General features: G+C 62.9%; 1 protein-coding gene across 2 annotated transcripts; it reads left to right on the top strand.

Moving 5' to 3' along the window:
• The first annotated feature begins 347 nt into the window (after nt 1-347).
• Nucleotides 348-15,560, top strand: TWF2 (twinfilin actin binding protein 2). Of its 2 annotated transcripts, none has more exons than XM_084269670.1 (8): nt 348-617; nt 5,340-5,518; nt 6,992-7,087; nt 7,846-7,950; nt 12,454-12,579; nt 12,671-12,818; nt 13,873-13,994; nt 14,181-15,560. In XM_084269670.1, exons 1-8 carry the CDS (start codon nt 521-523, stop codon nt 14,346-14,348), a joined length of 1,041 nt encoding a protein of 346 aa, XP_084125796.1. In that variant the 5' UTR covers nt 348-520; the 3' UTR covers nt 14,349-15,560. The 2 variants fall into 2 exon arrangements, with proteins under 2 accessions (XP_084125796.1, XP_084125795.1); XM_084269669.1 differs by having other exon boundaries at nt 12,668-12,818.
• The last annotated feature ends 1,507 nt before the right edge of the window (nt 15,561-17,067 follow it).

The following is a 17,067-nucleotide window of genomic DNA, read 5'->3' as shown; positions in this document are numbered from 1 at the left end:
CCACTGCCTTTCCCTTCCCCAGGGGCTCAGCCTCAAACCAGTGCCTCTAGCCCGGAGCCAGACTGGTCCCCAGTTGCCTGAGGAGCAGCATCCCTGCTGCGCGTCCCCAGCCCGGGGCGTCACCGCCCGCGTGATCTCCACCAGCCGCCCCGCGTGCCAATCCTGCTCCTCTGGAAAGCAAATAAACTTGTCACTTGAGCTCTGCCTGCCTGTGCTGCCCGAGCCCTCGTCTAAATTTGGGTGATTATGTTCACCCAGGCCAAGTATCAGGTTCTTGGGATCACATGTGCTCCCTCCCAGCTGCTCTTTAGCTCTGATGCCCCGGGGAGACGCAGCGTTTCCCTCCCAGCTGTTTGCCTTTTGTCTTATTATTTTTATTACTTATTTTTCCCCCCCCACCACCAGAGGGGTTTATATTTCATCTTTCTTGTTTTTTAAGTTGTAGAATTTCTCTCCTGCCAGGTCGCTCCCCTGCACAGCTGAGCCCCCAGCCCCTCCTTGGCTGCTGGGTCTGATCACAATGTTTCTGGTTCTTGCAGCCACCACAGAACTAAGGGATTTCTTTGCCAAAGCCCGGAACGGCTCGGTGCGGCTCATCAAGGTCGTCATTGAGGATGGTAAGTCCCATGGTTAATTGCTGTGATTTATGCCATGTTGACTCCGGTTTGCCTCTCCTCCTTTCCTCTGTGCTGTGGTGGTGCCAGCCCAGGGCTTTGGAAACCCCCAGAAAGATCCTACTGGGGCTTCCTGGTGTGTGGCAGCCTGGAGCTGGCCTCCCAAGCCCAAAATATGGGTGTGCCAGAGCCACTGGACCCCCCAGGATGGCTCTGGGTGGGGGGAGCGGCAGCTTTCCCAGCAGCCTGACACCCATGCCTGGGGCAGGGGGGGGTTGTTGCCACCGTGTCAGGAATTTTGGTTGGGGAGCCCTGTGAGAAGCTGCTGTGGGTGCTGTGGGGCTGCAGTCGGGGGCGATGGCAGCACCGTCCTCCTGGGCAGGCAGGGAGATGCTCCAGGCAGGGGTCACCCTGTGGTGCGGGGGGCCCAGTGTGGGACCCCAGCTGCACCCCGTGAAGGATGCTCTGAAACCCACCCCAGCCCTGTTCCTGTGTAGGGGCTGCCCCGGGCCCGGCTTGCAGGCCAGAGCCACCCTGCCCACGTCTGCCTTGGGTGGCCCCTGTGCTGATCAGACCAGCAAGGGAGCAGAGTGCTGAGGGGAGCAGAGGGCTGAGGGGAGCAGAGTGCTGAGGGAGCAGAGCGCTGAGGGGGGGCAGAGGGCTGAGGGGGGCAGAGTGCTGAGGGGAGCAGAGTGCTGAGGGAGCAGAGTGCTGAGGGGAGCAGAGGGCTGAGGGGAGCAGAGTGCTGAGGGAGCAGAGCGCTGAGGGGGGGCAGAGGGCTGAGGGGAGCAGAGGGCTGAGGGGAGCAGAGGGCTGAGGGGAGCAGAGTGCTGAGGGGAGCAGAGGGCTGAGGGGGGCAGAGGGCTGAGGGGAGCAGAGGGCTGAGGGGAGCAGAGGGCTGAGGGGAGCAGAGGGCTGAGGGAGCAGAGTGCTGAGGGGAGCAGAGGGCTGAGGGGAGCAGAGTGCTGAGGGAGCAGAGCGCTGAGGGGGGGCAGAGGGCTGAGGGGGGCAGAGCGCTGAGGGGGAGCAGAGCGCTGAGGGGAGCAGAGGGCTGAGGGGAGCAGAGGGCTGAGGGGAGCAGAGGGCTGAGGGGGAGCAGAGGGCTGAGGGGGAGCAGAGTGCTGAGGGGAGCAGAGTGCTGAGGGGAGCAGAGAGCTGAGGGGAGCAGAGGGCTGAGGGGAGCAGAGTGCTGAGGGGAGCAGAGGGCTGAGGGGAGCAGAGGGCTGAGGGGGGCAGAGTGCTGAGGGAGCAGAGGGCTGAGGGGAGCAGAACTTTGAGGGGGGGCAGAGCGCTGAGGGGGGCAGAGGGCTGAGGGGGGGCAGAGGGCTGAGGGGGGGCAGAGGGCTGAGGGGGAGCAGAGTGCTGAGGGAGCAGAGCACTGATTGAAGGCCCCAGCCTCCCGGTGTAGGTTTTCCATCACTGCTCCTGTGATGCATATGAATGGCTGGCTTCTCCTGGCAGCGGGATGTTAATGCCCGGCCAAGCTGCCCTCACCACCTCCCTCCTCCCTCCAGCACCAGGCTGCCAGCCCTGCAGTGGGTGTGGTTGTGAGGGGCCTAGGCAGGGCCTGCTGAGCCCCTTTGGGAAGAGCAGCAGCACTTGAAACATGTCAGCAGGACCACCTTGGAGGGGCTGACTTTGTCCTCAGCACGGTCCCCAGATGTCGGGACATGTGGCCTCGTTGGCTCATCCGTGTGTCCTTGGCACCCATCTGGCTCTCTGGGCTCCTTTTGCTTTCAAAAATCAGGAATGGGGCTTGTGTTGGGATAAGCCATGGGTGCCCTGGAGCCTGAGCTCAGGGTGCTACAGCTTTGAGTTGTGGCCAGTGACACCAGCAAGGGAGTGTTTTACCATCAGAGGAAGCCAGTCCCACCGTCTCCACTCAGCTGCAGCTGCTTCATCGAGCGGCCTCAGGCGATGGCACTTGGTGCTTCCCAGTCCAGCACCCCCACCCCACCAGTTCCTATTCCCCTAGCCCGGCCCAGCCGTGAGCAGCTCTGGAGGAGCCTCTGAGATGCTGCAGAGCCTGATGCCCTGGTGAGGAGGCAGGCAGAAGCACCTCTGCACTGAAGGACTCGGTCTGTTGGGGACAAGGTGGTGGTGGTCCCCGCAGCCTGGCTCAGAGAACCCCTGTCTGCCTCCCCATGTGATTTGGGATGAGGTGCTTGGTCCCCCTGGGCCACTGCTCTTCCCTGCAGTGCAGAAGACATCACCCTGCTGCTACCTGTCCAGGGAGGACCTTCAGGCAGTGATACAGCAGCCAGACACATGTCACAGCTGGACAGATGGACACAGGCTTGGTGACCCCAGGAGGGACATCTCAGCCAGAGGCACGTGCCAGCTGCCCGGCCTGCACGGGGACCTGGCAGAGGAGCCTCCAGCCCTGCTCAATGGCTTGTGGAGGATCTTCTGTCCTGCGAGGTGTTGGCCATGGGGCATGGCAGGGTCAGCAGCGGTGGGAGGAAGGTGGTGGAAGGGGAGGAGGACAGTGCTGGAGCCTTACAGCAGAGGCTGTGTCTGGAAACCTCAGGACAGCAGCTATGGCTAAACAGCCCCTTGGGAGTGCTCTGAGCCGATGTTGCCTTGGGGGCTGGCTAGGAGGAGCCAGGGTTGGGTAGAGAAGGTGTGCAGGGGGGAGCAGTTGGCACCCTGAGGCTCAGTGATGTTTTCCTGCCATCGTGGCCCTGCACAGTTTTCGGGGACGCTCTGCTCCTTGCTGCCAGGGGGCTCTGGACAGGGAGAGCGTGGCAGCCGTGCCTGTCGCGGTGTGTCCCTCTGCACGCTGGGGGTGGTGTGTGTGGAGCTCTGCAGGCGCCTGAGCTGTGGCCCTGCCTTGTACGGGCATTGTGGAGCCTGTGGCTGGGGAGCTGGGGGCACCTCGAGCCCCAGAAGTGCTCCAGCTGTGCTTTTCCCAGCGGCAGCACCCAGCAGAGCCAGAGCCTGGAACAGCTGGTGCTGCCGGCGATGCTGCCAGAGGGCAGCTGCTCTGGGTCTCCCTTTCCTGGTGAGAAAAGGAGGAATATTTGACCCTGGATGGGTTGAGCTGAAGTGCAGAGAGCTCGCTGGGATAGATGCAGGGGCATCAGCAGCACCCCCAGCCCAGGGGGAAGCTGGGGGCTGCCAGCTCGCAGCGGCACAGCCAGGGTCCGGCTGGGGCATGGTCGGGAGTGACTCGGCTCCGATCGCCTCGTCCGTGAGGTGTCGGGGTGTTTGGCAGTCAGAGACCCCCACAAGCTGCCTGTGGGTTTGGCCAGGCACAATTCCTCATGGGCTCCCCGGGATGGGGGACTTGGTGAGGCGCAGATCCCTTTGTGGGGCTCTGTGTTTATTTTAGGGGTACGTGGAGGTGCTCCCGTTCCCCTTCCTCACACCGGGGAGCTTTGCTGGAGGGGAAGTGTTTCCAGAGCCTGTTTCTGTGCCATCCCTGTTCCTGCCCTGGCACTGCATGCCCCTTGTGCTGGAGCAATGGGAGATGCAGGGTCACGCCACTGTCCCTGGGGGAATGCCCTGCTCACCTGGGAATGGGCTTGGGGCTAATTCATCCCAAACCCATTACTCCTCAACTATTTCCCTTCAAAGCTTTTCCTGCCGTGGGATTTGGAGCTGCTGAGCCGGGGGTGTTGGGAGGGAGAGCGCGGTGCCCCGGCGGGCTGCGGCGCTGGGGGCAGAGGTGCAGGTGAGGCACCTGCCCAGCTGAGCATCCTCTTGAGCACCAACTGTCCAAGACCCCAGCTCGTTCTGTGTTGGCACCTCTGGATTTTCTGCATCCTGTCCTGAGTCCCAGCGTCTCCCCACACATCTTTCTACAACTGACACCAGAATAAACCTGCAGACTCTTTCTCAGCAGCCCACACCCATCACCTCCAGTGCTGCTGCTGTCCCACTGCCCATCTCAAAGCCCTGTTTGCCCCTCACAGTGGGGTTTTCACGTTCATTGGGTGCCTGTGCCAGTGTTTCAGGCCCAGCTGAGTGCTGCCCAGCTTGGGGGGGCTTGTGGCCCCACTGCTGCCTGGGGAGCAGCTGAAAAAAATACCCCCCAGAGCCTCGAGATACCTGTGGTTGTATGTTCGTGGCTTACAGAGGCTGGGGCTCTCCTGCAGTGTGGTTGCTCCCTGGCTGGGGTCTCTGGGACAGCCCCTGGTCCCTCTGGCCGTGGGATTTGGGGATTAGCACCGATTTTGACCCATTGAGGTTACAGGGAACGTGATGAGAGCAGCGTTGACTCCTCAGCCTGGCTTTGGCTATGGGACCTTCATTTTTCCCAGCACCCCGAATATAGGTGGTTCCTCACATCCAGGGTAAGGTTCTTCTGGAGCCCAAGGCACTAGAGTTTGTCTAGATGGGATGGAGGAGGTCTTGTGTTCCCCTCTGCAAAAGGAGGGGTGGTTGGGGTCAGCCCAGAGCAGAAGGAGGCTAAGGATGGTCACCAGAGAGGAGACCCCAGGAGGGAAGAAGACGGTTGGACAGGAGTCAGTGGGATTCTGGCAGCAAACCAGCCCCTTTAAGGTGGCTGTAGCCCTGATGGTGTCTCCTGGGTTGGGGGGTGTCATCCATGGGGGTGTCACCTGTGGAGATGTACCCTCCTGCATGTTTGTTGTTCTGTGGGATGGCATCACTGTCACAACGGGTGCTGTGGCGAGCCTTTAGATAAGCCACCCTGTCACCCTGCAAGGTTTGCTGAGCCCCCCACCATCTAATGCTGCCTCTTCTGCCTTCTCCTTCCAGAACAGCTCGTGCTGGGAGCCCACAAAGAGCTGTCCCGGCGCTGGGACGCCGACTACGATGCCTTGGTGCTGCCCTTGCTGGACGAGCAGCAGCCGTGCTACGTGCTGTACCGCCTGGACAGCCAGAACGCCCAGGGCTACGAGTGGCTCTTCATCTCCTGGTCCCCCGACAGCTCCCCGGTGAGCACCCGCGGAGGGCTGCGGCAGCCGGCGCGGGGACGCGGGGTGCTCCGGGGGGCGGGGGGGACGCTGGCGGTGTGGAGGGGCTGCTGCTCACCCTTCCTGAGGTTCCCTTGAGCCCTGTGTGGGTGAGTCGGTGTTGCCATGCTGGTGGCGTGGGGGATTCCAGCGGGACGGCCTGGGGGTCCTGGTGGGTGACAGGGTGGCCATGAGCCAGCAGTGTGCCCTGGGGGCTGAGAGAGACAATGGGATCCTGGGGTGCATCAAGAGGAGTGTGGCCAGCAGGTCAAAGGAGGTGATCCTCCCCCTCTACTCTGCCCTGGTCAGGCCCCACCTGGAGTGTTGTGTCCAGTTCTGGGCTCCTTGGTTTAAAAAGGACAGGGATCTCCTGGAGAGAGTCCAAAGAAGGGCCACGAAGATGATTAGGGGCCTGGAACATCTCCCCTACGAGGATAGGCTGAGTAAGTTGGGACTCTTCAGCCTTGAGAAGAGAAGACTAAGGGGGGACCTAATTAAAGTTTATAATTATCTGAAGCAGGGGATGCAGGGTGAATCAGCCAGCCCCTTTTCAGTGTCTGTGGGGACAGGACAAGGGGCAATGGCTGCAAGTTGGAGCACAGGAAGTTCCACAGCAACATGGGGAAGAACTTTTCCCCAGCGAGGGTGAGGGAGCCCTGGGACAGGCTGCCCAGGGAGGTGGTGGAGTCTCCATCTCTGGAGAGATTCCAGCCCCGTCTGGACGCCGCCCTGTGCAATATGAGCTGGGGAGCTGCTTTGGCAGGGGGGTTGGACCCGATGATCTCTTGAGGTCCCTTCCAACCCCTACAATTCTATGATTCTATGAAACACGGCCTGGCTGAGCAGCATCTCTGTGTGACAGGCCCTCAGTGGGACCCAGGCTCCCTGCCTCCTGTGTGTTGCCTCCACGCCGCAGCGATGGGTGTATCTGTGTGCACTGTACCCCCAGTGCTGGTGTAGTAACAGCAGTGGTGCTGCTGGCGGTACAAACCTTGCTGGTCTGTTGGGATGTGTGTAACACACCTGTCTCCTGACATACACCTGTGTGCTCACAGATACAGCCATGGTGATACGTGTGATTTCACATGTGTGTGTACACACACACACACAGTTGCAGTAAAATAACTCTCTGGGTGTGCTGTTTTAGTGGCTGTGCCTCAGGGGTCTTGCTCCTCTGAGGACTTCCCAGAAGGGGGCTGCAAAAAAAGCACCCAAAGGCCCTTTTGGGTGGCTCTGGTGGCATTTGTGCTGCCTGTTCCCTGGAGGTGGGTGGGAACTGAGGTGCCGGAGCTCAGGGATGGGAACGCAGCGCAGAGAATGCGCTGGCAGATCGTGGGTGGTGCTGGGCTTTCCCAGCAGTTCCCTGAGGCTTGGGCAGCTGGGGGGTGGGTGGGATGGTGGCTGCCACCACGCTGTGGGCTGTGCATGACCACCCTTGCCTCCCTCCTCACGCAGGTCCGGCTGAAGATGCTGTATGCTGCTACCAGAGCCACGGTGAAGAAGGAGTTTGGCGGGGGGCACATCAAGGATGAGATGTTTGGAACGGTGAAGGTACAGTGCTGGGCCCTGCATGGCCTTTTGGGCTTGACTCTGGGTTTTGGGAGCCTATCCCAGCTCACGTCAAAGCCGGGTGGGATGTGGGATGCCGGCGCTCTGGCTTCATCTCCCACTCTGCTTTAGTCTCTGTGCGGCTGCTTTCTCCTGCCTGCCCATCCTGGCACGCTGGTGATGGAGGCGGTGGGAGGAAGGCTCTGAAGAGATGGTGGTGGGAGGAAGGCTCTGAGGAGATGGCAGCAGCACCAGGCGGTGGTGGTGTCACTCTGGCACCGGGAGCCGCTGCGCTGGATTAATCCGGCTGCGCTTCCCTGGCAGCACTGGGTGCCAGGTTTCTCCTCCACTGTGGGCTCTCCACACAAGCAACTCACAGCTGGGGCCTTCCAGGCATCAGACCCCACACTGGGGCTTCTGGTGCCGATGGGAGCCAGGGGCACGTGTGCTGGTGGCCCCCACTGTGCTCCAGGCCCTGGGGTCTGCCTGCCCACTGCGCTTTCGTGCCCGTGAGCTCTGTCTGTCAGCTGGAGGAGCTGTGCAGCCGTGGGCATCCTGGGAGGGGCCAGGTGGTCTGGGCATGGCCACTGGCTAAAGCCCAGCGTGGGGTTTGCATGGAGGTGTCCAAAAGTGCTGCTGGGGCTGACCCTCCTGGGCAGGAGAGAGAGCCCGAGGTCCTCTGTGCTGTTCGGAGCCAGCCTCAGGCTTGGGCTGCCCCTGGCCCCTCAGTGGTAACTGTGTCGCTGTCCCTCTGCCCGCAGGAGGACGTGTCCCTGAGTGGCTACCAAAAGCACGTGTCCTCCTGCTCTGCCCCCGCCCCACTCACCGCAGCCGAGCAGGAGCTCCAGCAGATCCGCATCAACGAGGTGGGTGTCTGCAGGCCCAGGGGCGAGGAGCCCGAGACCCTGTGGGGTGCAGGGCCCTGCTTGCTGCTGGGGATGTGGGGTGTGCCTCCCCAACACCAGCGTTCCGTGTACCTCTGTTTAACCCATTCCTGCCTTTGCTGATGGGGGCCGAGCATCCAGATGGGTGGCAGGACACAGTTGGGTTCCCTCTTTGCATGTGGGGCCAGGGCTCCGTTGTGCTGGCAGTCGCAGCTGGCCTGGCACAGCAGTATCTGGGCTGGAGCAAAGCCTGAGCTGAGCCTGAAGGCGTGAGGGAAGGAGCAAGAGCTCAGACCTACCTTTGGGCTGCAGCCCCCTGCTCTTGCTCCCTTCCCCATGGGCTGTAACACAGGGGGTGCTATCCTGAGGAGTACAGATCTTACCCCGGTTTGGGGCTCATGGGCTGGAAGAAGATGTGGAAGTGGCCCCAGGGCAGCTTGGGGGTGGGATGAGGCTGTTTAACACCATCATCTCCCCCTGGCATCTCCTGGCCCTCATGCCACCCTCCATGGTGCGGTGAACCACTGGGATAAGGAGATTTGCTCGCTGGGATGGGGGAAAGACCCCCAAAAGCAGTACTTCGTTGGGGAAGGGAGGGGGGGTTACACTTGGACACCACAGAAAGCCTTCTTCCCCACAGGAGCATCCCGTTCTCTTCTGCCTGTGCTGGGGCTGTGGGGCTCACAGGTGTAGTGGGACATGCCTGGGCCACACAAAGCTCATCAGCCTGATGGCAGAGGTGAAGCAGGAGGATTCCACCTGCTGCAGCAGCTCTGGGGGCGCTGGGAGATGCCACCGTGGGGTGCTCTGTGCCCTGTGGCCTCCGGGTAGTTATCCCGGCTCCTGGCTGGGTGGGATTTGTTGTGGGGGATCTGAGGTGACTCCTGTGCTCAGAGAAGATTCTGATGGCGGCTCTGTGGCTTGTGTGGCACCTTTGGGGTCCATGTCGTCGCCTGGGCTGGCCAGTGCGGTGGGATTAGGCAGTGTGGGGGGTTGTTTTGGCTGCCTCTCGCGGGGTGACATTGCCCAGGTAAGAGGTGCTTTTGGTGCTCTCTTCCCAACCGAGCTACCGTGCCCTGCTTCCCACCCTGGCCTTGGCAAAGTGGGAAGGTGCCACTGCTGTCTGGTTCGGATAGGGGTAGCTGTAAAGGTTGGCTGTCCCCGTGCCAGCCCTGCCATGGGGCACAGCCCCCAGCACAGAGTAAGAGGCAAGTGGCTGAATTTTCACCTGTGGGTTTAAGGGTGGGGGAGAGCCTGTCGGTCTGGGGGGCTGCACCCACCCCGCTGCAGAGCTGGAGGCAGCGCAGCCTGTGGCAGCACCCGCTGGGGGCAGTGAAGGATGCCTCCCGCCATGGCGATGCCCGCACGCCTCCTCAGCCCTTGCACGCGCGTGTGCACTGAGCACCAGCAGCGGGGGCCTTGCACGCGCACTGCGGCTTCGTTTGGGGCGGTGGATGCAGCCTGTGGGGCCTGGGGCAGCCCCTGGGCACCCTGCCCTTGCCCGTGCCCCGCTCCCGGGGACAGGGCCGGCGCGTCACCGATCCCGCGGGATGCTGGGAGTGACGCAAGGGATGCTGCTTCCTCGCTGTGCCCTGGCCTGGACTGTGGCTGGTGGTGCAGCTCTCCCCTTCACGCCTGCCCCTTGGAGATGCCGACCTGGTTCCCAGGCTGCAGAACCCCTGGATCCTCCACAACCTCCGCATGAGCACGGGGAGGGGGTGGGAGGGGAAGGGCAGTGGTGAAGCAGGAGCAGGGAGGCAACAGGCTCATGGCAGCGGCACAGCAGCCCTTCTCCCCAAGCTGAGGGGGGCTGGGGTCCCCTTTGGTGCAGAGGGGTGCAGGCCCTGTGTGCCCAGCTTCCCCTCCGGTTTGAGGGCTGGATGGCCAGTGGTGATGTCCTGAGCCACCCTCTTCCTCCATAGCTGAGCGGGAGCTCCCGTAGCTGTGTTATGTCTGTTGTCACTGGCTGGAGAGCGTGTCACCAGCCCGGAGGGGCTGGGGGCTGTGGGCAAACCGTGCACTGAGAAACCCCCCTGAATTTGGGGCCGAGCTGCAAGGGGGAAGCCTGGGGAGGCACCGTGGAGGGGAGCCAGGCGTGACCCGTGGCAGGGTGCAGTGGGGAGGAAGGTGGCTTCAGGGGGGACACGGGAGAATGCAGAGGGAACTGGGTGCAGTGTGCAGGGTGTTGTTGCTCCGAGCGCCTCGCAGCAGCGGGGGGTGGGTGAAGCAGAGTCTTCACCAGAACCGTGTCTGCCCCCCGCTCCCGGCCCCCGTGAAGGTTTAGTCATACAACAGAGAAATGCTCCTTAGCCAAGGCCGGGAAAGGGACAGCAGGGGGAAGCTTCACCTAAGGAAAAGGAGGGGAAATAACCTCTGTGGCCCAGCTGGCTGCTGGTGGGGTTGGGCACAGGATGCAGCACGTGCTGGGCATCCCAGGTGCCGCTCCGGCTCCGCATCCCAGGGCTCTGTGGGCTGGGCTTCACTTGCTGGAGAAAGGAAGGAGGTGAACACAAAGTACAGGGGAGTCAGCATCACTCCCACCCCTGGGGGTTTCTGGGCCTCGCCGTGCCGCAGCCGTGGCTCGCTCCAGTCCTGCTGGAGCCCTCCCAGGTCCTTGGTTTATGGGGGAGAAGGATGAAGGTCTGGAGGTGCTGACGGTGGTGATACCCTCCCGCCGCACATCTCTGCCGGGTAGGACTGGGAGCGTGCCTAGTGTGCTCACTCTTGGGCCCTTGCCGGTGCTGTGGCACCTCCAGAGACTCAGGGATGGCAGGATAGAGCTCAGCAGCAGGACAGACCTCTTGCCCACCCAGCACTGGGGGCCCCTTGAGCATTTATTTCCCTTGAGCTGCGTGTTCACCCCCTGTGCATCCTCCGGGATGCTTGGTGTGGATACAGGATCAGGCATGGCTTCCCTTGCCCAAGTACATGCTGCCTGGCAGGGGATAGCCTAAATCTGTTGCTCCCACTGCTGAAGCCCCCCAGGCCCTGGGCTGCTGTGGCTGGGGAGCCAGGGAGGAGGCGAGCGGGGCTGGGGCTGGGGCTCTCCCTCCTGCTGATGTCTCCCCGACTCCGATGTCTCCCACATCATTGTTTGCTGCTCTCCTGCCTGTGCTGCCAGGAGCCACCTTCCCTGGCCGCCAGCAGAGAGGTGGAATCCTTCCATCCTCACACATCCAAGCGTCCCCCCCCTTCTTGCTTCCCATGAGACCCCCCCTTCCCGTCCCCGTGCGGGGTGCCGTTGATGGTGTGTCTCCTCTCCCCATGCTCGCAGGACTCCTGTTCCCAGGACTCGAGCACCGAGATGGTAGGCTGCTCTGCCTGCTTGATGCCCGGTCTTTCCTTCTCCCAGGGGTGTTTTTCTGCATGCCATGCCCCAGGGTGTGGGACCGTGTGGGGCTGCCATGACCAAGGGCAGCCTTGTAAGGGGATCCACTGCCGAGCTGTGAGCTCAAACTCCCGCGTTGCTCTTGGCATGGCGTGACTTCTCTTCCTTTCCTCTGCTGGGGGGAGGGATGGGAAGGCCGGGAAGGCCACTGGACTGTCTTTATCCCAAATCCCCCAAGCCCAGCCCAAAAGAAAGGGCCCAGGCTCGCTGCAGAGCGCTCAGGTTAGCGTGGCTGGACCCTTTGTCTGGGGGAGGGGTGTGTGTGTGATCTGGAGGTGGGGTGGGCTCAGCTCCTCTGCCGTCGGGGTGACACCGTCTCCCTGTATTCTGTGGCAGATGGTGGGGGGCTGTTGCTGCTGCCCATCGCTGGTAGAGTACCCCGGCCCTGAGGAGGTATGCCGCGCCGGCCGTGTCCTGCCCCCGCTCCTGCGGGCTCACGGCACCCCCCCTGGTCCCAGTCAGGGACCCCCACCCACGCTGTGGCTGGATGGCAGCAGCCAGGGCGTGACTATAGACTCTGTGATCTCTCTCTCCCCTTTTCAAAGCGGGGTTGGGTCTCCTGGCGTGATGGGTTTGCCTGGGGTACGGGCAGCAGCCTTGCAGGGTGTTGGGGGATCACTCTGATCTGTGCATCTCCATCCATTCCCTCCTCTGGTGCCAGCGGGGCTGCCGCAGGTACACCCGTGGAGGAGGACCCAGCCCGCCCTGGGGACCCGCGCAGCTGAACGCTGTGACCTCAGGGCTCCCCCGTCACCCGCAGGTCGTGGTCAGCAGTGACTGGTGTCAGCGTTGCTCCAGCATCCCCACCGGGACTTGCTGGGCAGCACTGGTTCTGAGATGGTCTGTCCTAGGAGGGCGGGGGTGGTGATGCACGTCTGGGGCCGGGTGGTCTCCTGGAGCGGCGGTGCGGTGCCGAGCATCGCTGCCCCGAGCCTGCCTGAGGTGGGGTGGCTTGATGCTGCGGGCCCTGTGAGCTGGGAGCTCCTGGGATGAGACACCCCTGGCTGCAGTGTGGCTCGGGGTTCCTCTGTGCCCCATCCCTGCCCTTTGCCGATCTCTGCCCTGATGCTGGAGGGGGGGGGGGTCTCCTTCCCCAGGTGAAGACAGAGATCAGCGTGGAGAGCAAGCACCAGACGCTGCAGGGCCTGGCCTTCCCCCTGCAGCCAGATGCTCAGCAAGCCATCCAGGCCCTCAAGCAGAAGAAAATCAACTACATCCAGCTGGTAGGTCCCTTGTGAGGCGCCGCCGCTGCCCCCGCCGCGCGCTGCCCTGCTCACCGCCGCCTGCTCCCCCGTGCCCTCTGTCCCTCAGAAGCTGGACCTGGAGCGGGAGACCATTGAGCTGGTGCACACGAGCCCCACGGAGATCGCCGACCTGCCCCAGAGGATCCCCCAGGACTCCGCCCGCTACCACTTCTTCCTGTACAAGCACTCGCACGAGGGAGACTACCTGGAGTCTGTGGGTGAGTGCTGGGTGTGGGGGTGGCTGGCTGGGGCCTGTGCTGGTCCCTGCTCCCCCCAGACTGTGCTTGCCTGGGGAGCAAGTGGGGATGGGGATGTTGTGGCACAGGGGGGGCCTTGTGTCCGGTGCCGCGTGCCATCCTCCCGTGGCTGGCGCTGGCGAGCCCTGCGCTGCCAAAAGGCGCCGGCACGAGCAGCGCGGGGCTGCCTGGGTGCTGCTGCAGAGGTGCGGTGCTGGCAGCTTGGTGGGCGCCTCGCCGGAGGCTTTTCAGCCAGCAGTGGCTCTTGCAGCTGGGAAGGGTGATGGGATCCTGGGCTCCATCAGCAGAGGGGTGGCAGCAGGGACAGGGAGGGGATTGTCCCTCTCTGCTCTGCCCTCCCCAGCTGGAGTCCTGTGTCCAGAGCTGGGGCCCAACACAAGGAAGACGTGGGGCTGTTGGAGAGGGGTCGGAGGAGCCATGGAGATGATCAGAGGGCTGGAGCAGCTGCCCTGTGAAGAGAGGCTGAGGGAGCTGGGCTGGTTCAGCCTGGAGAAGAGAAGGCTGTGGGGGGACCTCATTGCAGCTTTCTAGTCCCTGAAGGGAGCAGAGGAACAGGAGGGGAATCAGCTTGTTAGAAGGATAGATAATGGCAGGACAAGGGGGATGGATTAAAGCTAAAGGAAGGAAAGTTTAGGACAGATATTAGGGGGAAGTTCTTTCCAGAGAGAGTGGTGAGGGGCTGGAACAGGCTGCCCAGAGAGGGGGTGGGTGCCCTGTCCCTGGAGGTGTTCAGGGCCAGGCTGGATGGGGCCCTGGGCAACCTTGTGTAGCTCCAGGCCTGGAGGTTGGTGTCCCTGCCTGTGGCAGGGGGATTGGAGCTCTGTGATCCTTGGGGTCCCATCCAACCCAGACCAGTCTGGGATTCGGGGAGGGGTGATGAATGGCACCGCTCGCCCTCTGTCACCGAGCAGACTGGGACATGTGGGGCTGGAAGAGGCGCAGCTGGGCCAGGATGCCGCTGCCTGGGCAGCACCGCGAGGCTGGGCAGTGCCACGAGCCCCCTCTCTTCCCACAGTGTTCATCTACTCCATGCCCGGGTACAAGTGCAGCATCAAGGAGCGCATGCTCTACTCCAGCTGCAAGAGCCGGTTGCTGGACACTGTGGAGCAGGAGTTCTGCCTGGAGATAGCCAAGAAGGTAAGAGCAACCCTGCCCAGGGGCGATGGTGCAGCCAGAGATCCAGGCCGGGCATCTGCCAGGGACGCAGTGTGGTGCATCCAGCCGTGGGGGTACCCAGCGGGATACCAAGGGGGGTACCCAGGTGGGTGTCGAGACCCCTGCTAACACACCCCCCCCCCTTCCCCTCGCCCCTCCTGGGTGCAGATTGAGATCGACGATGGAGCCGAGCTGACGGCAGAGTTCCTGTACGAGGAGGTGCACCCCAAGCAGCACGCCTTCAAGCAGGCCTTCGCCAAGCCCAAGGGGCCCGTGGGGAAGCGGGGACAGAAGCGGCTGATCAAGGGGCCGGGCGAGAACGGTGAGGAGAGTTAGATCCTGCAGGCCCGGGCGGTGAACGGACAGCACCCCGCAGCGCTTCCCGCGTCCTCGCCGCTGACCGGGGATCTTTCCCTCCATCTCGGCCTTTCCTGCCCCCAGACCCTTTTCTTTTCTCCTATTTCATTCCTTTTCCACACATGGCGGTGCCTCGTTGCACCGGGGACAGAGCACTGGGTGGGAGGGTCAGGGGCTGTTGGTGTTTCTTTTCTCTGCATCCCGGTGCAAGCCCTGGGGCTGCTGGAGGAGGATGGGAGCTGCTGTCCTGTCCCCTCCCCAGGGCTGTGCTCACTGTCCCTGGGGTGCTGGGAGCTGCCCTTGCTGTCCCCGGGGTGCCAGGGGCCACGCTCACCTGCAAGCTGCTCTATGCAAAGGGGGAGGGATGGTGATGGGGGCTCTGCTTTGAAAAGAAAAAAGGCTTCTTCCCCTGTTCCCCTCCCCCTGGATTTTGCTCTTGGGCCCCACACATGATGTGCACAGCCCTTCTGCCCCAGCCTGGAGCCACCCTGCACCCGCCGTGGGTGCTGGCAGGACCCCTCCCTGCAGGGTGGGCTTTGCTGGCAGGAGTTTGGCCCTGGGGAGGAAGAAGGTTCTCCCCCCTCCCCCCAAGTCCTGAGCTCTGCTCAGTGCTCGATGAAGGTCCCCCAGCCTTCGGGCAATGTTTGCACCCCCTCTTTGCCCCCTCCCCTTCTGCTCAGAGGGAGCTGTTACAGCCCTGCCTGGCCCTGTTCTTGGTTAGGATGGCAGCTGGGGGTCCACAGTCCTGGTGCCCCTCCCCGTGCCCTGGGCCCCGCTCTCCTCCCCTGGGTTTGTTGCTGGCTCTCCACTCTGGGGCAGCCCCGTGTCTTAATGATCCCATGGCCTACCCCAAATCCTGGTGCAGAGAGGTGTGATGGCCCCTGCCCCCCAGGCTCTCCCCCACCACCGAGGGCTGTCATCAGCCAGCTCCGAGGGACGAGCTTGGTGCTGCAGCTGGGGAGACACCTCGCTGCTGGGGGCTCGGGAGCCCCCCACCTCCCCAGGGGCTGGAAGCGTGGTGAAACCTGCCCTCTGCTTCCCTGCCATCCCAGGGAACGCCGGCGCTGCTGTGGCCTCGGCGGAGCGGGAGCAGGCGCTGGGGGGGCAGGGGGGATGAGGGCAGGTGGAGCAGAGCACACTGTACTGAACGCTGTATTTTCTAAAGAATAAAGTATTTTTAAAACAGTCTGAGGCCCTTTTGAGGCTCCCCTGGCTTCCCCAGCTCCGGCGCGCAGCCGCTCGGCCTCTCTGGGCTGGGTGCTGAACCCTCGCTGCTGTGCCCATAGCTGGCCCCTCTCCCCTCCAAGGAGCTGTGCTTGTGCCCAGAGCCCTGGGACCACCCTTAAGCCGGTGAGGGGCTTAGGGCTGGACCCTCCAGCACCAGCTGGGGCTGGGAGTGGCACTGCTGCCTGCCCAGCTGGGATGAAGCCCCAGGTGCCAATGGGGTGATGCCCAGCCAAGCTGGAGGAGGTGATGGGGTCTGTCTGCTCACAGGGCCCCATCCCTCCTGCTCCTTGCTTGGGGCAAGGCAGTGTTTCCCAGGGGCCAGACTGTGCATCCCTACGGGGAGCTGCTGCCCTGCCAGAGCCCTTCAGCAGCTGCAGCCCCAACTTCCCAACCCCAGCTCAGCTGCTGGCTCTGAAATTCCCAGCAGCGCTCCTGGCAGAGATGCCGGGATGTGGGTTGTGTCCCGGGCTGTGATGGAGCCACTGAAAGCTGCTGGCTCCTCTTCCCCACCCTGGCTGGGCAGTTTGGGGAGCTGGCTGTGAAAAGCCCACTGCTCACTCCCAGGCCTGGAATGATTCTCCCTTTGGGGAGGAGGAGGAGGAGGGACGATGCTGCCCTGTGCGGAACAGCCTGGGCGCAGGAGAGGTCCCGCCGCACCTCACTGCTCATAATCCTTCCAGCTACCTATGGGGTGCTGGGGATGCCAGGAAAACCCTGCTCCTGGGCAGGGGGAGGCCCCAGCCTCTCTCTAGGGTTCTTGGGAGGGGGCTGCCCCCATGGGACATTCCCCAAAGCAGGGGGCAGGGGGACAACCGTGCTCCCTTGGTTGGGCAGGGTGGTGGCTGCACGGCTGGGAAGGGGAGGACACGGCTCCGCAGGCAGGTGGCCCCATCAGGCCTCCAGCCCCACGTCACCCAGGTCCAAGCCTGCCAGAGGCCAGCTCCTTTGGTGACAGCACGGACCGACACCACCAGCTGTGTGACAGGCTCCTTCTCCTTCACACCCTGCTCTGCAATTTTTAACCTTGCCCAAATATTGAGGGGCAGTGAGGGGTGTCCCCCATGTCCCACCTGCCCCCCTGCCAGCACAGCCAACCCCAGCTGAAACCACCCCATGCCTCCTAAGGATGGCTGTGTGTGACTGTGAGGGAAGTGGCCAGGAGCAGCCTGAGGGCTGCAGATCCCCAGCTGGTACCCATCCCATCCTGTCCTGTACCATCCCATCCCATCCTGTGCTGTCCCCTTCCGTCCCATCCTATCACATCCCGTTGCCAGGAGCTGCATCCCTTCATCCAGTATCCCTACTTCAGCTTCCACCACCTGTTCCAGCTGCTCTTTCACGTGATGTAGAGGATACAGGATTTGGTGTAGGGTGGCTGGGAGCATCCCTTGGGTGGCTTTTTCCCAGGGAGGGTGCTCACCATGGGCTGGGTGCTGTAGCTGCTGCAGGTTTATGGCCAGGCTTCCTGGCA

Source organism: Gallinula chloropus (assembly GCF_964237585.1).
Source record: "Gallinula chloropus genome assembly, chromosome: 12".
Taxonomy (NCBI): domain Eukaryota; kingdom Metazoa; phylum Chordata; class Aves; order Gruiformes; family Rallidae; genus Gallinula; species Gallinula chloropus.
Note: the sequence above shows the minus strand (reverse complement) of the source record. Positions and strands in the feature narration are given on the sequence as shown.

Coding starts and splice junctions, on each gene's coding strand:
- TWF2 (XM_084269669.1), top strand. CDS start 521: ATGTTTCTGGTTCTTGCAGCCACCACAGAACTAAGGGATTTCTTTGCC. Junction 7,088..7,845: donor AGATGTTTGGAACGGTGAAG/GTACAGTGCTGG, acceptor CTCTGCCCGCAG/GAGGACGTGTCCCTGAGTGG. Junction 12,819..13,872: donor AGACTACCTGGAGTCTGTGG/GTGAGTGCTGGG, acceptor CTCTTCCCACAG/TGTTCATCTACTCCATGCCC.